Source organism: Oryza glaberrima, chromosome 2 (assembly GCF_000147395.1).
Source record: "Oryza glaberrima chromosome 2, OglaRS2, whole genome shotgun sequence".
Taxonomy (NCBI): Eukaryota; Viridiplantae; Streptophyta; class Magnoliopsida; order Poales; family Poaceae; genus Oryza; species Oryza glaberrima.
Window position 1 is genome coordinate 32,150,309 of NC_068327.1, and position 27,881 is coordinate 32,178,189.

At 44.2% G+C, this 27,881-nt stretch overlaps 4 protein-coding genes across 6 annotated transcripts; all 4 read left to right on the plus strand.

Annotated features, from left to right (window-relative positions):
- Positions 1–5,243: 5,243 nt before the first annotated feature.
- On the plus strand, positions 5,244–11,486 carry LOC127762705 (uncharacterized). 3 transcript variants are annotated; one of them, XM_052287178.1, is made up of 10 exons: positions 5,244–5,361; positions 6,297–8,711; positions 8,788–8,898; positions 8,983–9,135; positions 9,303–9,466; positions 9,546–9,693; positions 9,785–9,907; positions 10,021–10,108; positions 10,718–11,082; positions 11,173–11,486. In XM_052287178.1, the coding sequence occupies exons 2-9, from the start codon at positions 6,414–6,416 to the stop codon at positions 10,882–10,884; spliced, it is 3,252 nt and encodes a 1,083-aa protein (XP_052143138.1). In that variant the 5' UTR covers positions 5,244–5,361; positions 6,297–6,413; the 3' UTR covers positions 10,885–11,082; positions 11,173–11,486. The 3 variants fall into 3 exon arrangements, with proteins under 3 accessions (XP_052143138.1, XP_052143137.1, XP_052143139.1); XM_052287177.1 differs by lacking the exon at positions 5,244–5,361 and adding an exon at positions 5,474–5,647; XM_052287179.1 differs by lacking the exon at positions 5,244–5,361 and adding an exon at positions 5,761–6,049.
- A 7,678-nt stretch (positions 11,487–19,164) lies between these two features.
- Positions 19,165–21,961, plus strand: LOC127761362 (transcription factor MYB36-like). Its single transcript, XM_052285644.1, has 3 exons — positions 19,165–19,523; positions 20,541–20,670; positions 20,961–21,961. Exons 1-3 carry the CDS (start codon positions 19,388–19,390, stop codon positions 21,781–21,783), a joined length of 1,089 nt encoding a protein of 362 aa, XP_052141604.1. The 5' UTR covers positions 19,165–19,387; the 3' UTR covers positions 21,784–21,961.
- A 2,062-nt stretch (positions 21,962–24,023) lies between these two features.
- On the plus strand, positions 24,024–24,921 carry LOC127761363 (pathogenesis-related protein PR-1-like). The gene has a single exon (XM_052285645.1). The coding sequence runs from the start codon at positions 24,115–24,117 to the stop codon at positions 24,649–24,651; it is 537 nt and encodes a 178-aa protein (XP_052141605.1). The 5' UTR covers positions 24,024–24,114; the 3' UTR covers positions 24,652–24,921.
- Positions 24,922–26,796: 1,875 nt separating this feature from the next.
- Positions 26,797–27,490, plus strand: LOC127761364 (pathogenesis-related protein PR-1-like). Its single transcript, XM_052285646.1, has one exon. The coding sequence runs from the start codon at positions 26,954–26,956 to the stop codon at positions 27,473–27,475; it is 522 nt and encodes a 173-aa protein (XP_052141606.1). The 5' UTR covers positions 26,797–26,953; the 3' UTR covers positions 27,476–27,490.
- Positions 27,491–27,881: the final 391 nt, after the last annotated feature.

Sequence of the window (27,881 nt, forward strand, 5' to 3'; positions counted from 1 at the left end):
CTTTCTTTCTTTGGTAAAGGCTCCTACAAGCATAAATTTACAAGATGCACCATAGAGTTTAAAAAAAATTCAAAATTACACCATGTTTGTTAAAAAGTAGTATCACGTACACGTAGCTGTCTATCGTAGCTAATCACTATCACAACAGCATATAGCCTAATAGCCATATGCATTGCACTGTTCACTGATGTGTCGTGGGCGCGTGTCCCCTGTTAAGGCAATTAGGCATGGTTCTGAATAGTCATCAACATGGATTGCTAACTATTGATGTTGGACGGCTAACGCCTGAAAGCGTTTGAGTTTGGAATGTACTCGACGCCCTTCAGAGCTGGCCACGGACCCTTTATTACTTTCCAAGTCGTTTGGTGGTTTTCTTTGTCACGATGGCCATCCTCATCCATTGTCAGAATTACCGTGTCCTGCTCTCAGATACTCCCTTTGTAAAAAAAAAAATAACTTTTGAGAATGAATCTAGATAATTTTTTTGTCTAAAGTTGTTTTTTTTTTTTTTGACGAATGGAGTATATCTTTGGTTGCCACTTTCCTGTCAGCAGCTCGTGAGCATCGAAAGCCATGATGCTGTTTGTTGTTCTTTTCCTGATGGTAATAATTGGCAATGCCCATCGAGGACTGTCAACTCGATCGTGAAAGCGAGCTGGCAGCTAGCGCTGCGCCTGCACATTTACATCACCTGGGAAGTGACAATCTGTAAAGTGGTGGCTGCCGCGAGGACGGAACTGAGCCACTCCCTGTGCTACCGATGCGAGCCAAGGAGCCCATCCAGCCGTCGATCGGGTGGTCCACCCCCTCCTCCGCCGTCCGATCCTGCCGCCTCCGGCCGTCCGCCGAGCCGTTGCTGTCCGGCGAGCTGGATGGAGCGTCAACCTTGGAAGCATCCGGCTGCCATTCCGGTCGAGTGGCGCGCAACGCAGCCCCAAACCTGAGGACCGGAAACGATGATCGCGACGCCGACGTCGAGCAGAGCGGAGAGCACTGTGGGAGAAGCCAGAAATGCAGAGACATTCACACACGGAAAGGGGAGACCAAAGAGGCGGCCCAATCACGCGATGCGACCTGCCTCTATTCGACAACGAGATGTTTGAGGTGACTAAACTCGAGAGGGCGGAGATGGCCGGCGCCCATTGGTTCGGCGCCGGAGACATATGCCTGGAAACTCGCCTATACGGAGGAGATCGCCGTGACACCTGTCTTGGTTGACAGAAAAAATAGAAAGCAAGAAGCTGTCCAGCTTGCTTGATTTCATGGTAGTTTCACGTAGGATTGGTAAGGAGGGGAAATGGCCAAAAAGCTTGTGGTATCTGGGTTGCAGTTTCGCATATGCCATCTGCTGCAGTATTACAGGATGGTTCGCGTGCATAGCATGGCGGATACGTGAAGGCACGTGCTGACGACCAATTTGGTTGGCTCCGGGAGACTTGCACACGCTGCCGCGGAAACGCAGACGCGGCACACAGCGCAACGGCAACTGCAGCCACAGGTTGGGTTGGCGCCCGAAAGAGGCAGCAGATAGCTCTGGTCTGCTGCCTTTTTTTCGTTTTGCCAGCGAAACGGCCGTTACATTGTTGGGAATCGGCACCAGTGCTCTTTCGTTTTTGTCGTGCCGTGCCAAATAGCCAAGCCAACAAGGCAACAAGCGGCGAGCGCGACGACGTCTTCTCTGTGTATGAACAAGCGGCGAGGCGAGGCGACTACGTCTTCTCTGTGTATATGATGATGGCCTTGGGCTCTCTGAAATTAATATCGCCGCGTCACTCGTGCGGCTAACCTTGGTCTACGTGCCAAAAGTTGCTGGACCGTACATAGCGAAAATATCCCTAACTCAAATGATTGAAGTACATGTAAATTTTCTAGGAATGGTCTAATTCCCATAGTAAGAAGTGAGATAAACTCCAAAAAAATGATCGAGAAGTAGTGTTCTTTGTTTTTGAGAGAGAAGTTTTACCCTTTCTGAGAGATACATATACCAAATTCAGAAATTATGTATTGTAAATATAGATTAAGATGTATCAAAATTCATATTAGAAAATGTTTAATATTGGCACATCTTAAAAGTCATAAAATCATTCTTTGAGAAAAGAAGATAACATGGTAAGAGGGACCACCTAAAAATGATAATGCAAACACATTTGAAAGCAAAAGGGGAAATATATTTGTAGTAAATGGGTTTGTCAGTAAAGGAAATGCATAAACATAGCCATTGTTCTCCCTTTTGTGTAGTGGTAATAACTGATTGAGAATAGGAATTCCTTGTTCCGGCCAATAGGGACTTGTATGAACCTATTTGGAGAAACATGTTACTATGAACAGAAAAGGAACGATGTAGGAGTATATCCTAACTAAACAAAACAGCTCACTCATGCATAAATGCATATACATGCAGCCTCCACTGAAACATGTTAATCTCATACTTTGTCCTTTTCAATAGCAATGTTCTATAGAAATAGGATATACTAGCTGGCGGCTAGAAATGACGGAATGTACGACAGAATGGAAAGAGCATGGAGCACCTTTTTTTTTATTCAAGCATTATTTTTAGGGCATTTTCTTTAGTGGAAGCAACTCCTTATAATTCTGTACCTGCTCCAGACAAACCTGAAGAACATATTCTCCGTGCCCATCTTTAAGTTCCATAACACTCTTTATCACTCTTTGTGCTGAGAGATACGCATGGTTTGATTCTTCCTTTAGAGCATAATACCAACGATATTGGTAGTCTCACTCCTTTCATTATTGGAAAAAAATTTGGGTGTGATCTCACCAATTCTTTTCACGGTATATATCAAGCATAAGTATTTCTGAGTCATAGCCTGATGCGATTTGTGGTTGCTTTTTGGTGCCATGGGTTCCATGGTTCTCTCTTTATGCGTTTCCCAGATGTGAATATTGAAAAAGGATATACAGTCTTATTGCCACTTAGTTGTTAGCAAGCTTAATTACAACTTGGCTGAAAGTATAATTGCAACAGATAATATATACCCGACATGCTGTGTGCTTTGACTTGGACGATGTAAAGTCATGTTCGTTTAGAGGACCTGTCAATTTTATTAATAAAATTCCTCGGGTCGTTTATTCACCGCCGGTGGCCCGGCAAAAAACAAAAAATAATATATGCCCTCTCTCTCTTTTTTTTTTTGCATGAGATTATGCTTTTGGAGAGAAGTGATGCCACAAATAAAAGTGCCAATTTTAACTGCGTATATAGGACATGCAATGGATCGATTAAAGGATGGGTAGAGAGTAGAGACTGGAGACTTTTCTAGCATGTCACACTGTTATCGAGACTTGGTATATGAGAAGAGTCGCAGGGCAAATGCAGTTCATAAAAATGGGATTGTTGTGCCTAAATAGTAATCAGATTTTACTATTTGGGTAAATAGTTAAAGTGGTTCTCCAAGTTTTATTTAAGACCTAGTTTGACTTTTAATGTTTTAATCTGCCTATATTAGTACTTCAAAATTTTATTTTAGTTCAAAGTTGTCATTGGGCCCACTTAGATGCCACAAGGATAAACATAAGGGCATGTACAACGGTCTTTATTAGTGGTATCTCTCTATTGCCATACAAGTAAATTTGATGACATGGAAGAAAGAGAAAGGGGTATGGTTGTTATGCATGACAACGGCTCAGAGTCGACTCTTAGCATTTATTAGAGCAAATTTTGTTGCATGGTGGTGAAAGAAAGGAAAAGAGAGTAATAAAAAGTATTTTGATACATTAATGGTTAGAGACCATATTATCTCTAACTGTTGTAAGATGACTAGTCTCTAGATAACGTAGAGCTCATATCTGACTCTACTTTTGTACATGCCCTAATAATCAGTAATAAGGGTGATTAGATTGACTATTCACCTTTATTTATTATTTAAAAAAACACTAATCAGATTTTGTCTATGAGAAAACAGATAGGGCAAATGTCCTACCAGAAGGGATTATGAAAACGACCAAACAAAGTCATTCCGCGTTCGAATATCACCTTGACTGTAAATTCGTTGACAATTTGTCTACGCTGGTTCAAATCCAGCTCGGCCCAAAAATCTAGGGCTTCGTGAATATGAGTTAAATCCATTTTTTTTTCTTCCATAAAAATGAATATTTGATCCATAGAAATAAAAGAAATAAAGGATAAAAAGAAAAGGGGAAATATCTTTCTAATCTATATCTCTTTCATTCCTCTCTTACAAACAAAAGACCTTTTCTTATTGGTTATTGAAAGATAATAGCCGTTGATAAACACAGTACTACACCGAAAATGACAGTTTTCAATGATATACATTGACATGGAGACGTCATATTTCTAATTAAGGCACATACTGCAACATATCCATCACGCCTTCCCTGGTAATTGCGACTAAATAGATGGTTTAGTTTGACCACCTATATCTTTTTTAATCATCTCTTTAATTACCATGCATGGGATTTATAAATTTATATGCATTTACCATGTAACATACTTTGGTAAATATAGTATACTTTTAATACTTCAAAATTTATTTATAAAACAGGAGTGGTCAAACTAATTAAAACAATGCAAAGTCAATGCTACTAAACTAATACCTCCTCTTTTATAAGCGCACTTTCAAGACTCCTAAATGATATATTTTTTCAAAACTTTATAAACTTATAATAATATATATTAATACTTCTATTGGTACGTAATGAATTAAGTATTAATTATTTTAAAACATGATAATATGAATTTTTAAAGCAACCTTTTTATACAAAGTATTTTTTTAAAAAAAATACACCATTTAACAGTTTAGTAAGCTTCCACGTGAAAAACGATGTTCTTTTATTCTCTTTGTTCAACTTAAAATACTACCAAATTACTACTATAAATCTGGATATTTATAGTTAGAAATATTTCTTCAACTGGACGCGTCGGAAGACATCATTTTTCATCCTTGCAAGTGCTAACTGCAAGGATGGACTATCCGGCGGTCAGTTGACGACTCGTTCCATACTTTCCATGCGTGTACACTATACGAGTAAATAAAAGTCTACAGTAGTACACTACCGGTCGCCCAGGGAACGAAGAAGAGCCCCAGCCGCAAACCAACCAGATGAGATGACCTCTCTACACCGAAACCGAGCGGCCGCACGGCCGAAGCAGCCAGCGAACAAACGAACAACAAACACGCCCCTCCCCCGCCGCCGCCGCGTGTACACCGACCCAACCCAACCCTAAACAAAACGAAACAAACACACCAGAGGCGTGATTCGATCCCGCGCCGCAGCCACGCCACACGCCACACGCCTCGCCTCGCCTGTGCGCGCGCACGACCCATCTCGACGCCGACGAGCGCGACGCCACCCCACCCGACCCGACCCGACCACGCCCCGGTTCGTCCCCTCTCTCTCTCTCTCTCTGTTGCGTTCCAATGGCGGCGGCGATGGCCCTCGCGTCGCGCTCGCGCTCCCGCGAGTGACATGATCCCCACCCCCCCCCCCCCCCCCCCCCCCTAGCCATCTCTGGGGGAGAATATCCGCGCGCGCCCGCCCGAATCAACCTTCCTCCTCCCTCCCTCCTCCTCTCCCTGCCTCCCCTCCTTCAGGCGGTTTCCCACCTCCGCCGCCGCCCCGAAGCTATTGGTTGCTCGCTTTGCTTGAGCGCCAGATCGCCGGATAGGTACGCAGTAACGCCGCAGCAGCATCCTTCTATGTCTATCCCTCGATTTATTTGCTGTGTGCTGATTTTGTCCTCCTCTCTTTTTTTTTCTTGGGGGGTGTGGGGAATTGATTTTTGTTTGTTTGTTTGTTTGTTTCTTCTGTTCGTTCTTATCCTTTTTTATCGCCCTATTTCTGCGGGAGAAAAAAGGGGAGCCTTTTCTTTTCTGCGGGCTGAACGGCGCCAGATATTCATCGGGGGTGGAATCGGTTGCGATCTTTTGTTCCCCTTGTGCTCGAGGGGAATTTAGCCGGAGCTGGGGTTCCTTTCATTTGCCACGGTGTTGCAATCATCGAAATGTTTTCTTGACTGTGCTTGCATTCAGCTTGTCTCAAGATTTTTTGTTTTGGGGATTTATATCAGGTATTTGTGGGCAGAGTTTTTTTTTTCCAGCCTTTGCATTGTTTGGTGTTCATCTTTTGTGGATCGAAGTGCGATCTTTCACTCTGATCTGAGGTAATCAGACAAAAAAGAGAGAAATTTGTTGGTTATGTTGGAATTCAATGAGTGTTTGTTGTGTATCCTTCTGATAAAAGATGGAGATTTTATGTTTTGCTTTTTTTTCTTGAATGTGTTTATAATCTTTTTTTTTAATTTTTTTGTTCTGCAGGAAGAGACTAATCGGCGCAAAAAAAAAAAGTGAATACCAACTGTTTGATTTGAATCGTGTGATGTACTTCACCCAAATCACCCCAACTTGGTAGCATTTCTCCCAGTCTCCGCACGCATGGCGCCCGCTGCTGCCCCTGCCAGCGTCTCTGCAGGCAGCGCCGAGGCTGATGGAGCCCCTCGCATGGCCAAGTTCCTCTGCAGCTTTGGAGGAAGCATCCTGCCCCGCCCACTTGATGGGCGTCTGCGTTACGTCGGCGGCGAGACCAGGATTGTTATGCTGCCGCGTGATGTATCCTACACTGACCTAGCAGCGCGGATGCGAGAGCTCTATGAGGATGCTGATATCATCAAGTACCAGCAACCTGATGAGGATCTAGATGCCCTGGTCTCGGTTGTTAACGATGACGATGTGGTGAACATGATGGAGGAGTACGACAAGCTCATTGCTGCAGGAGAGGGGTTTACTCGGTTGAGGATTTTCTTGTTCTCACAGCACTTAGACGATGAGGCCGCTGCAGCGGCTGTCCATTACAATGGAGATGAGAGAGAGACAGAGAGGAGGTATGTTGATGCACTTAATAGCCTCGGCGATGTTAGAACACCTTCCTCTCCTGTATCCGTGGAGCAGCTCTTTGGTATTGGAGGCAACGAGTCTGGAATTCCTGATATTGCTGGTCTGCGGCATTTGAATGTTCCTCGCCCTTCACATAGCCAAAGGTATGGGGAGATGGATTCTCCTTGGAGCCCTGCATATATCTCTCCAGGGCACTATGGAGTGCATGATCCTCGAGATTTTCCCATTTCACCAAGGTTTCAAGTTGGAGCAGAAGATTTTGATGAGAGGATTCCTGATGACTTTGTAAGGCATTCGCCAAAATATCGGCATTATGAGGTTCATTCACCACAGCATGTGGATAATTTGGTCTGGCTTCCTCCAGGCGCTGTAATTCAGCAAAACGCAGGCTTCCCAGGTAACTTGGGTCGCCCTGGCAATTTCTTGGATGGAAGCAGTATGTATGATCACTGCCGTTCACCATTCCATAAGGGTCAAGGTGATCCTCGATATGTGGATCCTCGTTGGAGGCCTATTCAACATTTTGACCAAACGAGCATGACAAATGAGTATTCTGGTCACCCTACTAATTCATGTCCAGATTGCAACCGCCCTGGTGAGCGTTTTGTATTAAACCAAGATGTTAGACTGGAAAATGGTGTTTATGTCAAAGAGCAGACTGGTGGTCACCCTCCTCCCATGTTTTATAACGAATCGCATTCTCATGATAGAGCTTGGCATGCACATGCAAACCAAAGCCATCAGCGATATGAAGATCCAAGGTTACATATGCCTGGTAGTGCTAGAGCGATGGAACCATACATTGTTGACAACAGCTCAGTTACATCTCTCAGTCGATCTAGCCATGAAAGTCCGCACTATTTTCATGGCAGTAGTGAGCATGTCAGTGATACATATCATAACCAACAAGTTGGAGTCGGTGGGCCATATGTCCAGACACCAGGATTTGAAGAATCTACAGGTCAGCATTATAGCCACTCTTCAACATATGGTGCAGACCCCTTTTACCAAATGCAGCAGAATCTGCCACCACTTCAATCTTTGAGGAGAAGAGCAAATAGTCCTGTCCATACAGGCTCACCCTATGAATCACCACACCTGCCAATTCCAAATGGCAACTTTGTCAGAAATACAGGTGATGTTAGTCCACGGATTCCAGGTATGCCTGCATATGATAGAATCCCAAACCCATGGCCCTCACCCAATGGAAGCATACCATATCGAGTTGTTGGACATGATATCCCTGCTGTTGTAGAAAACCGGTCAAATCCAAACAGTGGCCAGTATGTTCAGCCTTTATTTGCCCCTGAATCAGTCCAAAATCAACCAGGAGCTCCACTGATGGAGATTCATCCTGAAAGAGCATGCGGTGGATCTGTTCTATCATCACAAGTTGATGGCAGAGTAGCTGCATTACCCCTCACTGATCAGTTGTCCAGGATGGATATCAATCCATTGAAGAAACTTGAAGGTCCAGAGCATGAGAAGTTTACCCGAAATGCGAATGAAACAACTTCTTTGCATGCTATGAATGATCCAAGTGCCTTGACCCACCATATCGGAGTTGTACCTGAAGTTGATCCCAAACAGAGGAAGCCTGTGGAATATGAAACTGTCACAAGTAAAGTGCATGAAGGAGGGGCTACAGCACTGCAGGAATGTGGGGATATTTCAGAGGATAGATTGAATTTCCTTCCAGAGCTGGCTGCATCTGTTAAGAAGGCTGCATTAGAAGATTCTGAAGAGAAAGAAAAGGCTCAACAAGATGCTGGTCCCACTCTTTTGCCGACTTGTGATGAGGAAGGCAATGGAAAGAAGTTGGAGGAGACACCTGCTGGTGTAAGTAATACTTGACCTTTACACATTACTGGCTTAGCTACCTAGTGCTCTTAACTAAAATCCTTTTTATGTGCAGAATACTGGTACAGATCAGGATTCTGATGTGCATGGAAGTGGTGAGCAGCAGAAAAGTTCTGGAATTGAGGCTACAACCGCTGAAGCAGAAGCTTTATCAAAAGGACTACAGGTGTTTTTTCTGATCTCTTGATATGTAGTATTGTTTTTAATTCAACATTGTATCCCGCTTATATGCTCTGTTTGGATCATGCAGACTATAAAAAATGATGACTTGGAGGAAATTAGGGAGCTAGGTTCAGGTACTTATGGTGCAGTTTACCATGGTAAATGGAGAGGATGTGATGTTGCTATTAAAAGGATAAAGGCTAGCTGTTTTGCTGGCAGACCATCTGAGAGAGAGCGTTTGGTATGCTCGATTGACTTGTTAACACCTTAGAACTTTTAGGATTGATTTCATAGCTTTTTTTTTTCCTTGTTAAAGATTTCTGTTAAAACCCTCTGGATAGTGATTTTCTTGCTTTTGTGTATTCTATGGAGAGGATCTCTAGTTCAGATATATATGTGGTTTTGCAGATTGCTGATTTCTGGAAAGAAGCTCAGATTCTAAGTTCACTTCATCATCCAAATGTGGTTTCATTTTATGGTGTAGTTCGTGACGGTCCTGATGGAAGCTTAGCAACTGTTACTGAGTTTATGATCAATGGATCTCTCAAACAGTTTTTGAGAAAAAAAGACAGGTATTACTTGTTTAATCAAAGAACACTATGATTCTTTTGTTCTCAAATATCCAAATTCTAAATTAAAGCAACTGCACAGGACAATTGATCGCCGTAAAAGAGTTATATTAGCCATGGATGCTGCATTTGGCATGGAATATTTGCATGGGAAGAATATAGTTCATTTTGATCTAAAGTGTGAGAACCTACTGGTCAACATGAGGGATCCACAACGACCAATCTGCAAAGTTTGATCCCTGCCCTCTCATCTTCATTTCCTCAGCTCTTGCTTCAAATGGTTGTTACCTGACTGTCATCCCACCTCCATTTTCTGCTCAGATTGGTGATCTTGGACTATCAAAGGTGAAGCAGCACACTTTGGTGTCTGGCGGTGTTAGAGGAACCTTACCATGGATGGCACCAGAGCTTCTGAGTGGGAAAAGCAATATGGTGTCAGAGAAGGTAAGAACACTGGCTTTATAAATTATAAGCACCCTTATGGATCATAAGTCATTAAAACTAATGTTCTTCATTTTTTATATTCCAACTGAAACTGATATGGCGCTTACTTGTAGATTGATGTATACTCGTTTGGTATTGTCATGTGGGAGCTGCTTACTGGCGAAGAACCATATTCTGATATGCGTGCTGCTGCTATTATTGGTAATTTTCAAAATTTCCACTAGTAAGCTTTATCAATTATCACAGTGACTTGTTTCCTGATTGCGAATTCCATCATGTCCACCCTTCATGTTTAGCGCATGCCATTTGGTGTTCTGCAGAAGATCCATTCCTTTCACAAATGCTTTTTGGAAACAATTTTGAAAGGCTTGTGTAGGCTGAACTATCGGAAATGGGTCAGATATGTGTTGAAGTTATGGGTGCCTATACTAATTATCAAATACTGAAGTTAAAAACATGTTAGCGTAGGTAACTGGGTTAAATTTGCATACATCGTGGTGCTCAACTTGGATGTGGTAGTTGCCGTCTAGCAGATGAGATATCCATGTTCTTTAGGTGCAGGTGTATTTTTATATTTCTTCCCCCTTCTAATTTCTTTTATAGGACGACTCTGTTTCATTTGAGTCGTGAAATTGAGGAGGTCAACGAAAGAAAATAAGTGCCAGGATATATTCTTATGTAGTCTCATATTTAGTATAGATAATTGCAAAGAGGGACTGCTTATATATATCCAGACGCTAGTGATGCTATTGTAATTGATCAACTATTCTTGTTTGTCACTAAAGTGATCACTTATCATATTTATTCCAGGGGGCATCGTGAACAATTCCCTACGTCCTCAGATCCCCTCATGGTGTGATCCTGAATGGAAATCACTGATGGAAAACTGTTGGGCCAGTGAACCAGCAGATAGACCATCCTTCACAGAAATATCTCAAAGGTTGAGGAAGATGGCTGCAGCAATGAATGTGAAGTAAAGGTTCACAAGCCATGCAAAGTTTCCTACGTCCAGTTCCCTTGATACAGGAGGAAGGCAAACTCAGAACAAGATTCTATGGAGTAACTATGATATGGATGTCTTTGCAGCATTCCAGTTTATCCTAGTTCAATTGTTAATCTAATGAGTTACACGGAGGAAAAAAATTTCATCACGGAAGTTCCAGAGCAAGTTTGATGTGAGTTGATGGTTTTCCCTTGTTTTATTGGTCCCTCTGATAAAAATCCAGAGATGATTTTGGTGCTGAAGTTTCCATTTCTTGATGCAGGGATTTTCGATCCTGGAATCATCAGCTGTCGTTTGCCTTCCTCGGGGAACAGTATGCTATATACCTTATCCTCTGGACGGGAACTATAGAAATAGAAATGTAATGTAAATAAGCTTCGGCTTGCTTCTTCCGGCTGGCACATGTTAGATGTGCACAGTAGTAGACACTGTTCAAAGTTGGACACAGTTATCTTTTTGCACAAAATTGTGTCCTAAGGAAAGAGGGGACAACTCGAACAGAGATATCCTTATTCAGATTGTAAATAGCTCACGAATAAGATTTCTATGTCACTTGCAACATGGTTCTTCCCTGTATAGATCATCAGTGGCACTATTCCTCCTGGGTCCATGCAATTATTCTTCCGTGCCAATCAATCCGTGGATGTTTCTGAAGGATGTCAATAGTGGTGGTGCATCGCTTAAAATGACCTTGTCTTTGTTTCATATTTTGACAGCGTAGTTTGCTATGAAATATCTTCCCAGAACAATCTCTTCATAATTGGGAGAAATTCTGAGCCAGAACTCTTCATAATAAGAGTTGCTAGCATTTTTCTTCATCATAAATCCATCCTTTTCATCGTATAATAAGTATACGGCATCAATCATGTGGTGTCAAAATGGACTTGCAGTATTTTCTATTGTCATTCCTCCAACCAAGTTAATTGCCAATTTTGCATTGTCGGCCATCAGATTAAAAAGGTTTATCTTGACAGTTAAAACAGTAGACCCCATGTTTTTGTTCTGCTCGCAATACAGTATTAATGGAGGACGTTGTTTAGGTGGCTCTGCTCCATGAAGTTATATGGATTGTATACTGGCTGTCTCTTCAGAACATCTGAGATTCTCATTTCATTTCCTAGCATTCATTTGCTATACCTGCCTGCCCTTTTCTTTTTCTCCTTTTCATCTCTTATCTTCTTTGTGTAGCGCATTTTAAGCAAAATTTAACTCTTGATTTCTGCACCTGCTACCACGCCAGGAATTCTCATCTTGATTCTATCTCTGTTTTAAATCATATACTCAGCTAGTATATTTTGACCTTTGCACACACAGTGACACTAAATTATGATACAACACTGTTTTTTAATGATCTTATCTCTTATATGCATAGGCATGTGAGCTATTTTAGGGCAAGCATGGTTCATATGGAGCTTCTTTAGGGTAGGCTTGACATTCTTTTCTCCTGTTTGCTCATCACTGATTAGCCTAAGCCTACCCTTGAAGGATCTGTCTTAACAAGAATAAAACCAGGCCAAGTTGCCTACCAAACCACACAATTAGCCACCCTCCTCTAGCCTGCACTATCTTAGCACCAAACTACACCCAAAGTCAAAGGCATAAACAATCGGAGACCGGCCGCCACTTGTCTCCGCTTTTCGTCATCTTCCTCCGTGTTGCGTTGCGCGGTTTGAATCTTATTGATAAAAATGGATGCGAGATGAGGAAGACGAAGACGAAGGCGAAGCAGAGACTGATTGTTCTACATGAGATTGAGAATATGGTTTGTGCGCGTAGGTGACAAGTCAAAAGTGTCCTGGGACAGAGGGGAGAGTTTGTGTCATTGTGTGCAATGCAATTTGTGGTGTATGATCATTGGTGGATGGATTAGTAGGTGTGGCACAGCTTGGCTTCTTCTCCTCCTCCTTCAGCCACACCAGCTAGCTCTAATCTAGCTAGGGTTCATGCTGGGTCACAATTAATTGACAATGCAGTTGATTGATTGCAATTTAAATAGTGCTTACTTGTTTCCTTTTTGTGTGCGTTTATTGTGATTTTTGCCTGCGTTTGCCAGGTGTAAAGCAAGTGAGATCATGGCTTGGAATAAGTTAGTATTAGTGTCTGGAGAATGAGTTGCCTTGCTATCCATGGCAGTAGTTTTGTGCTGCATATGCAGTATTAAACTGATAGAAATGACAGCTCCAAAGGAGACGAGGTTTGCTTACCTTCAGTACAAGACATTCTGATTTCATGAGTCATCATGGATCTAGGGGGTTTTAGATCCCAGAATTAGAATAGCTCCAGAAGGTTGGCAAGTTCTTGTTCCTAGCCAGTTTATCAATAATGGTTTGTGGTGGAAAATGCATTCTTTGTCAGCTAAGGATTTCCATGTTGTTCTTTGCAAATGGCTCGTCAGTATACTAAAATCTAAACTGAACTGTATATCAGCTATTCAGGTCCAGGGTATCACAAATCTCCTTTGCAAATGTCTTAAAAAGTTTACAATTTCAGAGGTGTTTCGTGTCAGCTCCAAGATTTCCGGTTTTCGATTTGGCGGTAACTAACTTGAACCTGAGGCCTGAAATTTCAAATGCTGAAAGATACTGAGTTCTTGAATCCTGCCTGCTTTGCGACATCCTAATCCTCTCTGAAGTTCAGAAAACCTGGAATTCAATATTGGGGCATGTGTTGGCCTTGGCCGTTGGTTGTATCTGAAAAGGCAGAATTTGACACGATGGCAACAAGCTAGAGCCCCAACCTTTTTTCTTCTCCTGTTCTTATCAATTTAATCAAATCCCTCTGTCCTAGCAACGCAACGAGGGGAATCTCTCCAACTGAGATTTCTCCAGCAGGACCAGCACGGTTTCATCACTGACACATGCAACTGATTAATCTCCTTTTTTTTCTCTAGCTATCTAGCTAGGTTGTCATCCATAAATGCAAGAAACAATTGCCACTAATTAACAACTTGCCTGTCCATGCAAAATTCATACTAGTAGTAGAAGAACTGATCAAGACATGTCAAATGACAGTTACAACTCCACAATTCAGGGCTGACGTCAGCGAGCTTACAGCATCGCCAATAGGTTTGCAGAGCTGACACAGTAATAAACATGCAAATAAACTGAAAAGGATTTTAATACTGAATACACAGAGATGAGGCACCCTGTTTTTCAGTACCACAACTGATAGAGATTTGTGCAAGCAACAAGTTTGATAGGAAGAAACAGTGATTGCTACTAGTCAAAACAGATGTGTCATGCGTGCTTCAAGCTGAAGCAATGAATAAGATATCCATGAGACTCTCACTCACTAACTAACTTTCTTTGTTTTTCTTGCGTTAACCGATATCTTTGGTTGATGAACTTGGTCACTATGTGCAGACAGTGAAATGGCAGGGAGCAGAGCAGCCTGCCAATTTGCCATCATTTGCCAATGATAAGAGGGTGAAAATGGAGGGGAAATTGAACCGGCCCTGACGACAGATTGGTGTCTGGATTGATGTGCAGTCCAATCTCCTGTCATTCATTTGTCGGGGATGGATGATCAGCCAATGTGAAGTGGACATTGTAGGCATGTGGTAGCAACCAAAAAACATTCAGATCGGTTATGGACAATTGATTGATAGGACATGGATGGTATAGGTACTGTGAGGTTTTGTTCCTAGATGAGGGCCGAGTCTAGTTCCAAAGTTTTTCTTCAAACTTTCAACTTTTCCATCACATCAAAACTTTCCTACACACACAAACTTCCAACTTTTCCGTCACATCGTTCCAATTTCAACCAAACTTCCAATTTTGACGTGAACTAAACACACCCGAGGTTTTTTATCGTCTATTTGTTGTGCCGTGCGACCGACTCGGAGCCAGGATGAACGCAAAAATTTTTCAGTCCGCGTAAATGACGATATTGCAAGGTCTTTTTATCTTGACCATCTAATTTACGGTTACGTGAAGGAACCGTAATATCCCTATATGACACAGAATGTGTTGTTTGAACGATCGCACCGCTGATGGATATAATATAGCTCTATCTTCGAATCTGATGGAATTCATTACTTGAATTGCGTCACCATGGATCGAGTGATTGATCGAGCCAGCTTGAAAAATCTCTCACCATTGTGGCACAAATTAGACCATATCCCCACTTTCATTACCACTTTACTGATTACCTTATTATATGCATTCATAGCGTCTCTTGTACTTTGTTTTGGGGTACAGCCTCTAAGGTCAAGTACTATGCATGCGATCAAATGCTAAACTCCAATGAGGCTCAGCAAAGATATCCAGTTATTCCCACTGCCTTTCCTCCCCCTTTTTCCCAACTTTTTCTTCCCTTGTGCTCATCTCTTTTCCCTTTGCCAAGATTTAAGACTGTTCATGTTGCTGATGACAGGCAATGGCCATTGGGAATATGACCTTGTAGGAAGTGACAAGCAGGAAAATACCAAATGACTCCTTCCATCCTTTCTCCTTGCTAGCTTATGAAGGGTTGCATATTTTAAGCCATCTTGCTTTAGGTTAATAAAGTCTATCCTGTGGACTTGATCAGGATTAACTTGGATTGCCTTTTGAGAAAAAGGTGGTGGCTCTATTGCATCCATCTAGTTTTACCATCGCTGTCTTATGAGTCACTGACAGTGGGGCTAATGTGCTCCACTCTGGTGGCCTGTCCCCACCTGTCGGTGGCTTGACACTTCGTTAGGACCAATCAATAGTTAATTTTTACGTCGATGACCAGGCAAATTAATCATCAAGGTCAATATGTGAGGGCTCAATTTCACGGCATTGTGATTGGTATTAGTTTAGTATTAGCAATATGCAATGTAAAGTGGTAGCCTTTTGCCATTAATTCCCAACAGCTTCCTGTTTGGAGCTTCTTCCATGGTGCATAAATTAGGATGTGGACATTTGTGCCACTTGTCTAGACAGTAGTGATAGTGAGCTAGCTAGTTCAACTCAATCAGTTTTAAGAGATTGATTGCCATAGTAAGTTAGTTATCTCCCAAAAATTTCCTTCACTTGGATGCATGGTTGTTGGTTAATTATTTTTTATCACTGTCCAATGATCATAGTTAGTTAGAGAGTTGTTGGGTATATACTATCACTGTAAATATTATTTACTGAATTACAGTGATAGTTACATGCAGCTAACCTTGATACTAAAGTATTATTGTTAATTATTTCCCCCCTTTTTGAGTTTTGCCACATCTAGGGTAGAAGAGCAGAGTAGCACTATCCACATAGCTAGGCAAATATATGGCATTTAATAGATGAACAAGTTTTCCAAGTTAGTTAGGTGGCACAAGAAAACAAGCAGCCAACAGCAGCATGGAGGACTGGGAGAAGATGGTCAAAACAAAAGAATATGCATGAGCTCTTGATCTGTAGCTGGGAGACCATAGATGTTGGCAGTATGCATGCATGCAAATTAAAATTCTTGATAAATTTGATGATGGAAGAAAAGAAAACCATATGTGCATATTGATATCCCCATGTCTTGGTAGCTGCCTGCAGTAAATGACCGAGTCATGTACACGTTTCTTTCTTTCAATTCGCTTAGAGTTCTTGCCTCTTTCAGTCTCAACTTTTCTTCTGAATCTTCTCTTTCAGTCTGCATGTTCTTTTACTAGATAGCTTTTCTCTGCTTTTCTTGGTACATTCTCTGAACCTTAACTTGGATTCACCAGGCCTGACGTATGGGCAGGCAGCCCGGCCTTTTTTCCGTTTCAGAACCACGCATAGTGACGCGTTTGATCGAGAAGATTTCTACGACCAGATTGACAACCAGCTTTGATTGTTCTTTTTTCTGAAAAGAATGTACAGTCATATATACATTGATAAATTTAAAATTAACCTCTTCTGTCTCAATTCTGAAGCAACACGTATACAGAAAACACAAGTTCTACATATGTAATCACATAGTAAGCTAGGTAAATATATAGCAGATGATGATGGTGATGAGATCATTACGTGCACATCTAGTAGACGTGTTTAACGCAGCAAGGTTTACTGCACTTGAGAACATCTGCTAATAGTTCATCGGTTTGGCACATCTGCTTGGACCATCCATTAACTATGCTTATGTTTATAGTCAATGACTAGTTTGAAACAGTAACTCCTGAGACAGAGGCAGAATTTCAAACATGAAACCATGAAAGTCGTGGCTTCATGGGCAGTCCAGCCAACACGACATCTGTGCAGTGCTTGATTAGCTACTTAAATATAATAACAAAATAATTAAGCAAAGCTTTTTCTTTGACAAGAGTTGCAGGGACCACGAATGTTAGGTCTGAACTCCTGAAGGCTCATATGATCCCGGCATAACACTGAGGCTAATAAAGGTGACAGAGGGAGAGGCTGCTAGCTGCTGAATGCAGTGAAAAAGGTGGTGGTTTTGTGGAGGAATTTGTCAATGGCGGATTTGGGAACTCGGGGAGAAAGAAACGGATCTGGGTAAAGGTAGGCATGCATGGAACAGGGGATTGGCATGCGTTTGGAAGGGTTTTGTCACACGCCAAATCGACATGCATGCTCTGCTGGGATCCATTGCGCACACTGAATAAGTGGGCATATATATCAACAAGGACACAGGACGTCCGCAACGACACTTGATCTGCGGTACTGCTGACTAACATATGTGCCCCTACTTAGAGCATCTCCAACAGCCCTTCTAAATCGGACTCTCCAAACACCCATATAGCTAGCTCTCTAATTGATTTGGCAAGCCAAACTCATTTCTCACTCCAATAGCCTCTCCATCTACACTATCCATTATGAGCCTATGACACTGGGACCCACACGTCTGCCTCTACTACTCCTTCCTCCTCTCTCCCTCTTCCTCCTCTCTCGGACACATCCCGCGCGACTGCGACCATCCAGAGGCTGGCGATGGCGGCGGTGGCGGCTCGTGATGACGACCTCGGCAACGACGACCTCGACGATGACCGGTCGAATCCACGCCGCCGGTCTGGAGGTTGCACGGCCGCCCCAATCCGGCAGGGGTTGCATGGTGGTATAGGCCTCCAAATGACGGCAGCCATGGCTGGTGACGACACAAATGACGGCGGCCATGGCTGGCGGCGGTGGCTGTCAACGGCGGCGGTCGCGGCGATGCTCCTCAGCTCAGGGGATGGCGGGCGTAGAGGAAGGTCGGGGAAGGCAGCACTCCTCCCTGTGGATGGCGGCCACGGCAAAAGGCAATGGCGACATGCTCCTCCCACAGGTGGTGACGACGACAAAGCAACCGAGGGGATACGGGGGAGCTCGGCAGGGATGGTGAGAACCGGTGTGGCGGCAGAGCTAGAGGGAGAGGAGAAGCATGGATACAGGGAGAGGCGGAGAGAAGGATAGGGAGGCTGGCCAATATTGGCCAGTGCGTGGGTTGAGATGGAGAGGCATTTGGCTTAGAGAGTCGAATAGAGAGTCTATTGAAGGAGTGTTTTTGGTTCATTTGCTAAATTTTTGGTTTAGAGGAGTAGAGAAGCTGTTGGAGATGCTTTTACTCTTAGGAGTGGGTAGTACTACTTGCAAGCGATCTTGTTCCATATCAATATGTAACGACTTTCTTTTTAGTGTGCTAATGTCATCGTATTTGCAGGATCATCGCGTGTTGTTTATCGTATATGCACCCGATGACTTCAATGAAGTCCATATGCGTCGACGCGTAGTTTCTCAATGAACGTAATCCATTTACCTATGTTGCCTTTGATAGTTTTGTTTTATTGGAAAAAAAAATGAAGCCACCCTGATCATGTTAAAAAGGAGAAGCATGCGCATGTCATAAAGTATAAACCGTGTTGATCACTGCACTATTGTTAATTTAGTCATATGACTTAGCTCTAGTACCATTGTTATAGATCATTTGCATTTTGCTAAACATAATGGGTTGCTATTTGCAGTGATAAAAAATCAGTCTTAGAGGACACACACCTGTAAGTCTTCATTGTTAACTAGTGCAAATCAACTAATTAACCGATCTCAGCAGCAGCTAGCGTAACAATCAAAGTTGGCTTGGCAGAGAAGATCTCGGCGAGTGCATGTCTGACTTGACTGCATGGTAGGGCGGCGTCCGTTAATCCCCAGCAACACACACACACACAAACACACACAAAAAATAACGTGGTGGTGTCCCTATAATGGAGCCAACCCGTCACATCATCACTTCACAAATTCACAATTCTCACAAGCCCACACCCGTATTTTTCTCCCGGTGTCCGGTGCCTCCCCTCCTCTCTAGCTATCCATCTACTAAACCTACTATAAAGCCAGCCCGGCCGGCCACAACCCCAGATGCACCCGCTCACCGCTGCTGCCAAACACGCCATCACCACCACCACCACCAGCAGCAGCAGCAGCAGCAGCTAGCTACACATCGTTGCCGTCGTCAGGCACTAGCGATCCATAGGTTCTAGATCTCTCTTCTGCTGACTTGCTGAGATAGACGACGACGACGATCGAGCTGAGCAGCAAGAAATCAAGAATTCGAAGGAATTAGTGATGGGGAGGGCGCCGTGCTGCGACAAGGCGAGCGTGAAGAAAGGGCCGTGGTCGCCGGAGGAGGACGCCAAGCTCAAGGCCTACATCGAGGAGAACGGCACCGGCGGCAACTGGATCGCGCTGCCGCAGAAGATCGGTAAGCACGCACATATATATGCTCCTCTCCTACCTTGTGTTCTTTCGCCTAGATTTTGATTTTGCTTCTTCGATTCATTTTGCTGTTTCTGGACTTCTCTGGTGGCTGATTTGTGTGTGTTATTAGCTAGGGCTGGGCACCGACCGCCCTGTTTGGTCTTCCTTAATTATGTCGATGTTGTAACGCACAAAGCCCCCTTCTTATTTCAATTAACATTTGGTCAGCCTAATCTTGGGCTAACCCAGCAAAAATTGAGTTTTGTTTTCATGAATTCTAATTTATCCTGCTAGCAATTAATTTCCTTGGTTATGTACAAGTGTTTGCTAGCTTGCTAGTGCAAGTTAATCATCCATATGGTTAGCTTTTGATAGGTAGTAGTATGGTTTTTGTTATGTGATTGAGTCTAAATTGGGGATTAAAGCAAAACATATTTTTAGAGATGCATCTAATACATGTTATTTTCCCTCTTTTGTATCACCTGTATGGTGGATTGGCTGTTTTACTAATACAAGGTAAAGTTTATGTAGACTTTTGATCTAAAAGGGGTGAACTATAACATGATCATCCATTTGTAGATTGCCCTATTTGTTTGTCGTGGAGTGAGAGATCTAGATCAAAGGGGATCAAGTTGATTTTTTTTCCTGATAAATTAAGAGGGATCAGCTTGATAGAGAGAGGAAATTAAATTCCTTTTTAATCAAGTGAAGCACACATGATAATTACATGAACCTAAACTTGAGTAGTCTGTTAATGTCTAGCACACTGGAAGATATGCCAAGTAGTTTGATCTTAGTTATTAGTTAAATTCTAGCTAGCTTGTATTTGGTGATCTTCAGTAGTATGCATGCATAACCCTCCAATTCTCTCTTCTTATTTTGTCTCTGAATACTGGAGCGCAGTACTAGCTAATGGTTGTCTATCCTAGACCATTTCATTTCTGTCTCCTGATCTGATGCAATTGGGTGCTGTATAATTCAAATGAATTTAAAGTATATTAATTGCATATGATTATTGTAGGGCTGAAGAGATGTGGCAAGAGTTGCAGGCTCAGATGGCTCAACTACCTGCGGCCAAACATTAAGCATGGTGATTTCACAGAAGAAGAGGAGCACATCATTTGTAGCCTCTACATTAGCATCGGTAGCAGGTAATAATCACCATATTAGCAACTTGCCCTCTCATCGCATGTGCATACATAACTGCATGCACACACCTCTCTATCTACTTCTACTTTCCTCATTCTTTTTCCCCTTTCATCTCAGAGACTAACACGTACATGCATCACTTACTAAAACATGGCATGCACTATTAATAACTTCAGCTATTAATTATCAAAACAAAACAAAACAAAACAAAAACTTTAGCTAATTACTAATAATCTCCCTAAAAAATCTAGATAATTTAGTAGAGATGTGCTAATGCTAGTTGCATTCACAGGTGGTCGATCATCGCGGCGCAGCTGCCGGGGAGAACGGACAACGACATCAAGAACTACTGGAACACCAAGCTGAAGAAGAAGCTCCTCGGCAAGCGCGCGCCGTCGCGCCGCGCCCGCGCAAACCAAGACCACTGCGGTCTAGCAGGCGGCGCCGCCGCCGCCATGTGCGGTGGCGTCGGCACCGCGGCGGCGGCGGCGGCGCCGCATCAAGCCCTAAGCTCGTCGGCCCTCGAGCGGATCCAGCTCCACATGCGCCTCCAAGGCCTCTACAACAGCGCGTTCGGCTGCACCACCACCACCAGCAACGGCGGCGGCGTCGGCGTCGCGCCGCCGCAGTGGCCGAAGCTCGAGGCGCTGCTGCCGAGCAGACCGCTCCCGGCCGTGCAGCCGACGGACGCCGTCGTCGCCACCGTGCAACACCCCCATCATTTGGTCGTCGGCGGCCATACCCTCGCCACCGCCGCCGCCACCACGTCGGAGGCGTTCCAAGCCGCCGAGCACCTCGACCCTGCGGCGGCGACCGGTTCGAACTACATGCCGGGAGTCGCCGGTGTAGAGATGACCTCGTCGTCGTCAATGGCGGGTGGTGGTGGGTTCGTCGCCGGCTACGGTCTCCACGACGAGCTATACGACTTCCTCTTCAAGTGCGAGTCGATCGGCGGAGCGCAAGGCGGGATCATCCCTTCGTCGTTGCCGGAGCTGCAGTGCCCGGACGGCAGCGCCATCATCGGCGCCGACGAGAAGTTCTCGACGTGGACGTCGTCGTCTTGCGACTACGGTTCGGGCGGCGCCGGCGATTACGTTCTAGGGTATGATCAATAATAGATTTTGGTGTTGGGTGCTAGCTACACATATATATATTACATTCAGTGATATGGATCCAATTGTTAATTGATAGCTAGTTGGTATATGAGATAATATGCATATGTACGCTCGGTTTCGATTGATCTTGAACGTTTCTGTTAATACATATATATAAATGTATGTGAATTAAATTAAACTACTGGTTTAATTGCCATGTTTTTTGTATGAGCATTAGTATCATATCGATGATGTTATACATAGTATGTGATTGTGAAATACACAGAAATAAAATGCATGCATATGTGTGATTAATTCAATCTCCGTGTCTATGCATGAATACATACATATACTTGGATAGTTGGATATAGCCATATGTGGTACTCCTTGTCTCTTGGCAGCTGTGAAAGGAACGAAACTCTAGAGTTTTTACTCTGTGCTCTCGAAGGTCCATTTGTGGTTTTTAGCTGACGTTGCCGCTTCTGGGATTTCTTGTGAGTGTAGCGTGGCTCTGCCCCTTCCTGCTATTCGGAGTTGCGTTTAGCCACCGTAGTAGTTTTTTCCTAGCTTCAGCTTTTGTTTTGCTTTCCTTCCTTTCTTTGGCATAAGCCGGTCTGGCTGATTGCATTGTGTAACAAAAAAAAATTTCTTCTAATACATTGACATGCAATTATTTTGCGTGTTCGTAAAAAAAATGGCTATATGCAATTATGCATGGCTCTCATCATATTCAAAAATATACTCCTAGCCCTAGGAGCATGAGATTGTCCAATGGTAGTCCTGTTCTTGTGTAGATGCTACATCATCTCGGTTTCCAGAGACGGTGCCCTATGCAACTATGCTATATATATATATATATATATAATAGTAGTATTGATGTATACTGATCGATCATATATGCATGCTAATTTGCTGTGTTCAATTCAAAGTATGTAGTCAGTAGCTAGACAGCTATTTGTTGGCGACTTGGCGTCAATATGGCGAACTTGCGGCGTGCTTACAGGGCTGATTTTAGAACCTTTGCTGTACTGACGATAGATAGAACTGTTTTGTTAGGCATCTCTAGTTAAGATTCAGAACACATTATCTGGCGGTCTGACTGACCGACCTGCCTGCAGTATACCTACCTGTAGGTCAGTAGGTGGAAACGGTATATACGCACGCGTGCGTACTTCATCTCGAAATAAAACCTGTGACAAAATCGCACGCTGGCTGATCGAGTTGCTTGAAACTTGTAAACGTAGGTTGTGTTTAGATGGTGAAAAGTTAGGAAGTTGGGAAAAAGTTGATAGTTTGGAGAAAAAATTGGTAGTTTTTTTTTGTGTGTATGAAAGTTTTCGATGTGATGTGATGTGATGGAAAGTTGGGAATTTGGGAGAACTAAACACGGCCGTAGGTGGAATTTGCTCCGTCTGCCCTTTCTCGGTCGTTCGATCGGGCGATCAGCTCAGTACAAGAGGGGAAGGAGAAAGGGTGATGATGTGGTCACCCTAATATGTGAGGTTCACGTGGGTCTCACACTGAGCCGTCACGTCGAACAAAACCGCGGTTAAAATCACCTAAGGATGCAGAGTGATCTGGTTTTGTAAATTGAGAGATATAATATATTTTTGGTTTTTGGTTGAGACATAGACAATTTTTTTTTTTTTGGGGAATGCCATTCGGCTAGCTTTATTGATGGGATAAAATTGTTACATCGTTTACCAGATGGTTCAGAACACAGCCAGGGGGAGACATAGACAATTTTGTAATTCGGTGATAAGACGAGGGATTTTATATGTACTTTTTCCTATTATATACTCCAGTATGCAGGCCGTAGCTGCAACGTGAGGTACTATATGGGCCGTAACGGGATTGAGACGGACGTTCAGCCCATACTAGATGGACCGAAACTGTGAAAACGGGAAGCGCTTGGCCCTTCTTGCTAAATGTCCGAAACGGTATTTGCGGCCCAGTTCCAGATGTCCTATGTGCAACGCAATATGAGGGCCGTGGCAATACGTAACGTGCTCGACGTGCCCGTATATTGTGCCCAAAATGTCGCAATCCATCGTGCGACAAAATCTAGCTGGCTTTGATATGTTAGACATGGACGCAAATCAAATTATGCATATATAGCTTGCTTGGACTTTATCTTGCTTAGTTATATATGCATGCCAACCATAATCTTTTTTTTTTGAAACAAATGCCAACCATTATCGAACATGAACGCCACTCCTTCAGCCCTGGCACGCACTTTCCCAGCCAAAAACTCTCGTACTCCAGCTCGTATAAATACGAAACGTAACACAAACATCACACCTGATCTGATCGATCAAGCAAAAAAAAATCGTACTTAATTAGGAGCAAGCAATGGCTTCTCGCCGCCTCCCGTTCGCGGCGGTCACCGCCGTGCTCCTCCTCCTCCACGGCGCCGCCGACGCCAAGTCGTCGTCGTCGTCGGGGAAGACGAAGAGCCTCGCGTCGGGGTTCCTGGACGCGCACAACGCGGCGCGGCGCCAGGTCGGGGTGCCGCCGCTGCGGTGGGACGAGAGGCTGGCGTCGTACGCGGCGCGGTACGCGGCGGCGCGGAGCGGCGCCGGCGGCGGCTGCGCGCTGGTGCACTCGCACGGGCCGTACGGGGAGAACCTGTTCCACGGCAGTGGCGTCGGGTGGGCGCCCGCGGACGTGGTGGCGGCGTGGGTGTCGCGGGAGCGCGCGCTGTACGACGCGGCGTCCAACTCGTGCCGCGGCGGCGACGCCGCGGCGTGCGGGCACTACACGCAGGTGGTGTGGCGGCGCACCACGGCGGTGGGCTGCGCGCTCGCCACCTGCGCCGGTGGCCGCGGCACGTACGGCGTCTGCAGCTACAACCCGCCGGGCAACTACGTCGGCGTGAGGCCGTACTAGCGAAAAGACGTGACGTGATCGATATCGAGCCCGTGAACGACACGCACGCACGTACAATGTGCAGGGGAGACGTGATTTGGGTGCACGAGTGATTGCTGGCTAATTGAATTTGTTTTGCGTTGTTTTGGACAGGTTTGTGTTGAATTTGTTCACGGGGATCTTTTGTTCAGCGGATATATATATATCGGAACCGCTGATTATTTGTTACTTCTTGTCATTCATTTTATTGGTGAAAATGCCAAATGGAGAAAATAATAAGGTTATTTTAACGGTGGAACAAATTTTGTTGCAAGGTCGTCTTGCAGCAGTTATGCATAATACTCCCTCCGATTAAAAAAAAAACAAGCTAGTTTAAAATACGTACTTCCTCCGTTTCACAGTGTAAGTCATTCTAGCATTTCCCACATTTATATTGATGTTAAAGAATCTTTACATTGTGAAATAGAGGGAGTACTAGTTAACAAGAGTTAACTTTAAGCATAAAAATCATAAGAAGACCTTTTAAAATATTAGTCAAAGCTGAGTAAAGTTGACTTCAATAAGGATTTACGTCTATTTTTAAAAGATAATAGATTTACGTAGTACACTTGTTCTATTTTTAAAAGATAATAGATTTACGTAGTACACTTGTTCTAGCCTATTGTTAAATTTGTTTTTTATTGTTAATCTAATTAAGTACATAATCTATGGTACTAATATACTCTCTCCGTCATTAAGAAAAATAAAGCTCTAACTATGAATCTGACTAAGTACTTTTGTCTAGATTCATATTTAGAGTTTTTTTTAAAAAAAAAACGGAAGGCGTAAATCCAACCGGGTTGAGATGTTTGGCCTTGGTTTTCTCTGGCGACTGAAAGTTGCAAGCTTACATTTTACATTTACAGCGTTTGTCAAGACATCCATTGAGGGAACAGTTTACACTGGTTCAGACAAGGCAATAATGTGATAATGTGTACAACAAGCAACTTCGTAGTAGTACTGAACTGTACACTTCAAATTCTGAACACCCGACACTGAGCTGTCTTCTCCTAACCCTGCAATCATCTTCCATCCTTCTTTGTTATGCTGTCCCAAAGCAATTATCACTCGTACCCAAGTACTCCAGAGAACAATGTCAAAATTGTCATGCTGTTTTTCTGTTTAGCTAGTGCAGGGGACGCCAAAAGTCTTTCCATCAGCTCCATTTGTTTCGCCGCATATTGGGCATAGTTCTTGACAGACAGTGATTGGCACGTTGTTCATCAGTAGGTACATACCAACAGAAACCTTCCAAACCATGCCAATACATTCTTCGTATATATTCCTGGCTATTCGGTAGGTCAGTCCTGAATGAGTGAGTGATAATGGCATCTGTTTCTGCCATAAAATAAACGAAATCTGCGACGCAAATGCAACGTTGTGATGATCACTTAAATTAGTACCACCCAGATGCACATGGTGTTTTACCACGACTGACCTCTTGACCTCTGAGATTTATTGATTAGATTATAACGTAATCGTTGCTAACTGCAAAAGCTGCACTTGCCACTGTTCCTTTCTTGACTTTCAGAGTTCACAGCATAGTTCAGAATTCAGAAACGAAGTACAAGCGGTTAATTAAGTACTCACTAATTAACAATGGAGCTGTACGCACTAGTAGTAATTCTTTTCGAGCAATGAAAGCTGTCTGATGGGCGCTGGCTATCAATGTATGTCACTGTGTTGTCATTTGGCAGCCAATGTGAGTTGTAAAGAGGTAGTATAGCGTCTTTTCGAGAGCAAAACGCCGTGGCACGATCGGTGCTACAGGCCAAGTCAAGCGGTTCGTCATGATGAATCCAACTCACCAAAAATAATTCTGGTGCAGTTTTATTTCAGTCCTCTGCTCTTGCATCCAAAGAGCTAGACTTCCCTGAACAAATTGGCATCGATTTTAATTACCAAACGGTAACGGAATGAATGCTGTTACTAAATTAGCTGGACTGCAGGAGTAGACTCTGACCTGCATAGAACTAACTACTATAATTAGTTCGAGATTCCATAAAAATCAAAGAAGCTAATCAGTTCGTCCTCTCGGCGCAGCCTGCACATAATTGAACTGCTAATTTTATTCTAGTCGGAAGCACATTTAGGTAGACCTGCCTTCCATAGTCTTGTGTGGCGCAATCATTATCGAACATGGCTCCTGTCCCCAACACCATCATCTAAAAAATGGCTTTTTTACTCTCAACGTCGAGTCCATATATACGGCCTTGAGCTAGCGCGATGGTGGTAGACTGGTAGTGGCAGTAGTGCAAATCCACAGCTCAGCATTTTGCCTCCCATGGCGTCCTCCACCGCCATTGCCCTTGCTCTCCTCGGCATTGTGCTTCTTCTTCCCGGCAATGCCTTCGTCGTGGTCGCCTACCCACGCGGCGGCGGCGGCGGCGGGGACTACAGGATGCAGTTCTTGGGGCAGCAGAACGCGGCGAGGGCGGCGATGGGGTTGCCGGCGCTGGTGTGGGACGAGCGGGTGGCCGGGTACGCGCGGTGGTACGCGGAGTCGCGGCGCGGCGACTGCGCGCTGGTGCACTCGTCGGGGCCGTACGGGGAGAACCTGTTCTGGGGGAGCGGCACGGGTTGGTCGCCGGCGCAGGCCGTGGGCGCGTGGCTCGCCGAGCAGCCGCGGTACAACTACTGGAGCAACAGCTGCTACGGCGGCATGTGCGGGCACTACACCCAGATCATGTGGCGCGCCACGCGCCGCGTCGGCTGCGCCATGGTCGCCTGCTACAACGGCAGGGGCACCTTCATCACCTGCAACTACGACCCGCCCGGCAACTACGTCGGCATGCGCCCCTACTGACTACCCGCCCACCCACCCTCCGCCGCCGCCGCCGCCGCTGCGTCTCCGGTGATGGTGACGGTGACCGATTCTTTCCTTGGTCCGCTCTGCCGGTCGGCCGGGAGCACCGCGGCACACGGCAGGGCGACGCAGCGCAGCAACCAACCAATCTTGCTGTCTCATTCATTGCCATATGATGATGATGATGATGTTACAAGAGTACTACAACTGTACAAAATAATTCTTTCTTTCTACTGCACGCTGCAACATTTTTTTTTTTGCTTTTTTACCTTTTTTCCTACCAAAATATATATTATGATGTTATTGGTAGGATCGGGGAAACTACAATGAAATATGATCAGCTAATTGATTGGTCTGTTATTACTCTGTTCTGTGCAACAAAATGAGCCTTTTTCCCCGTCCCTTC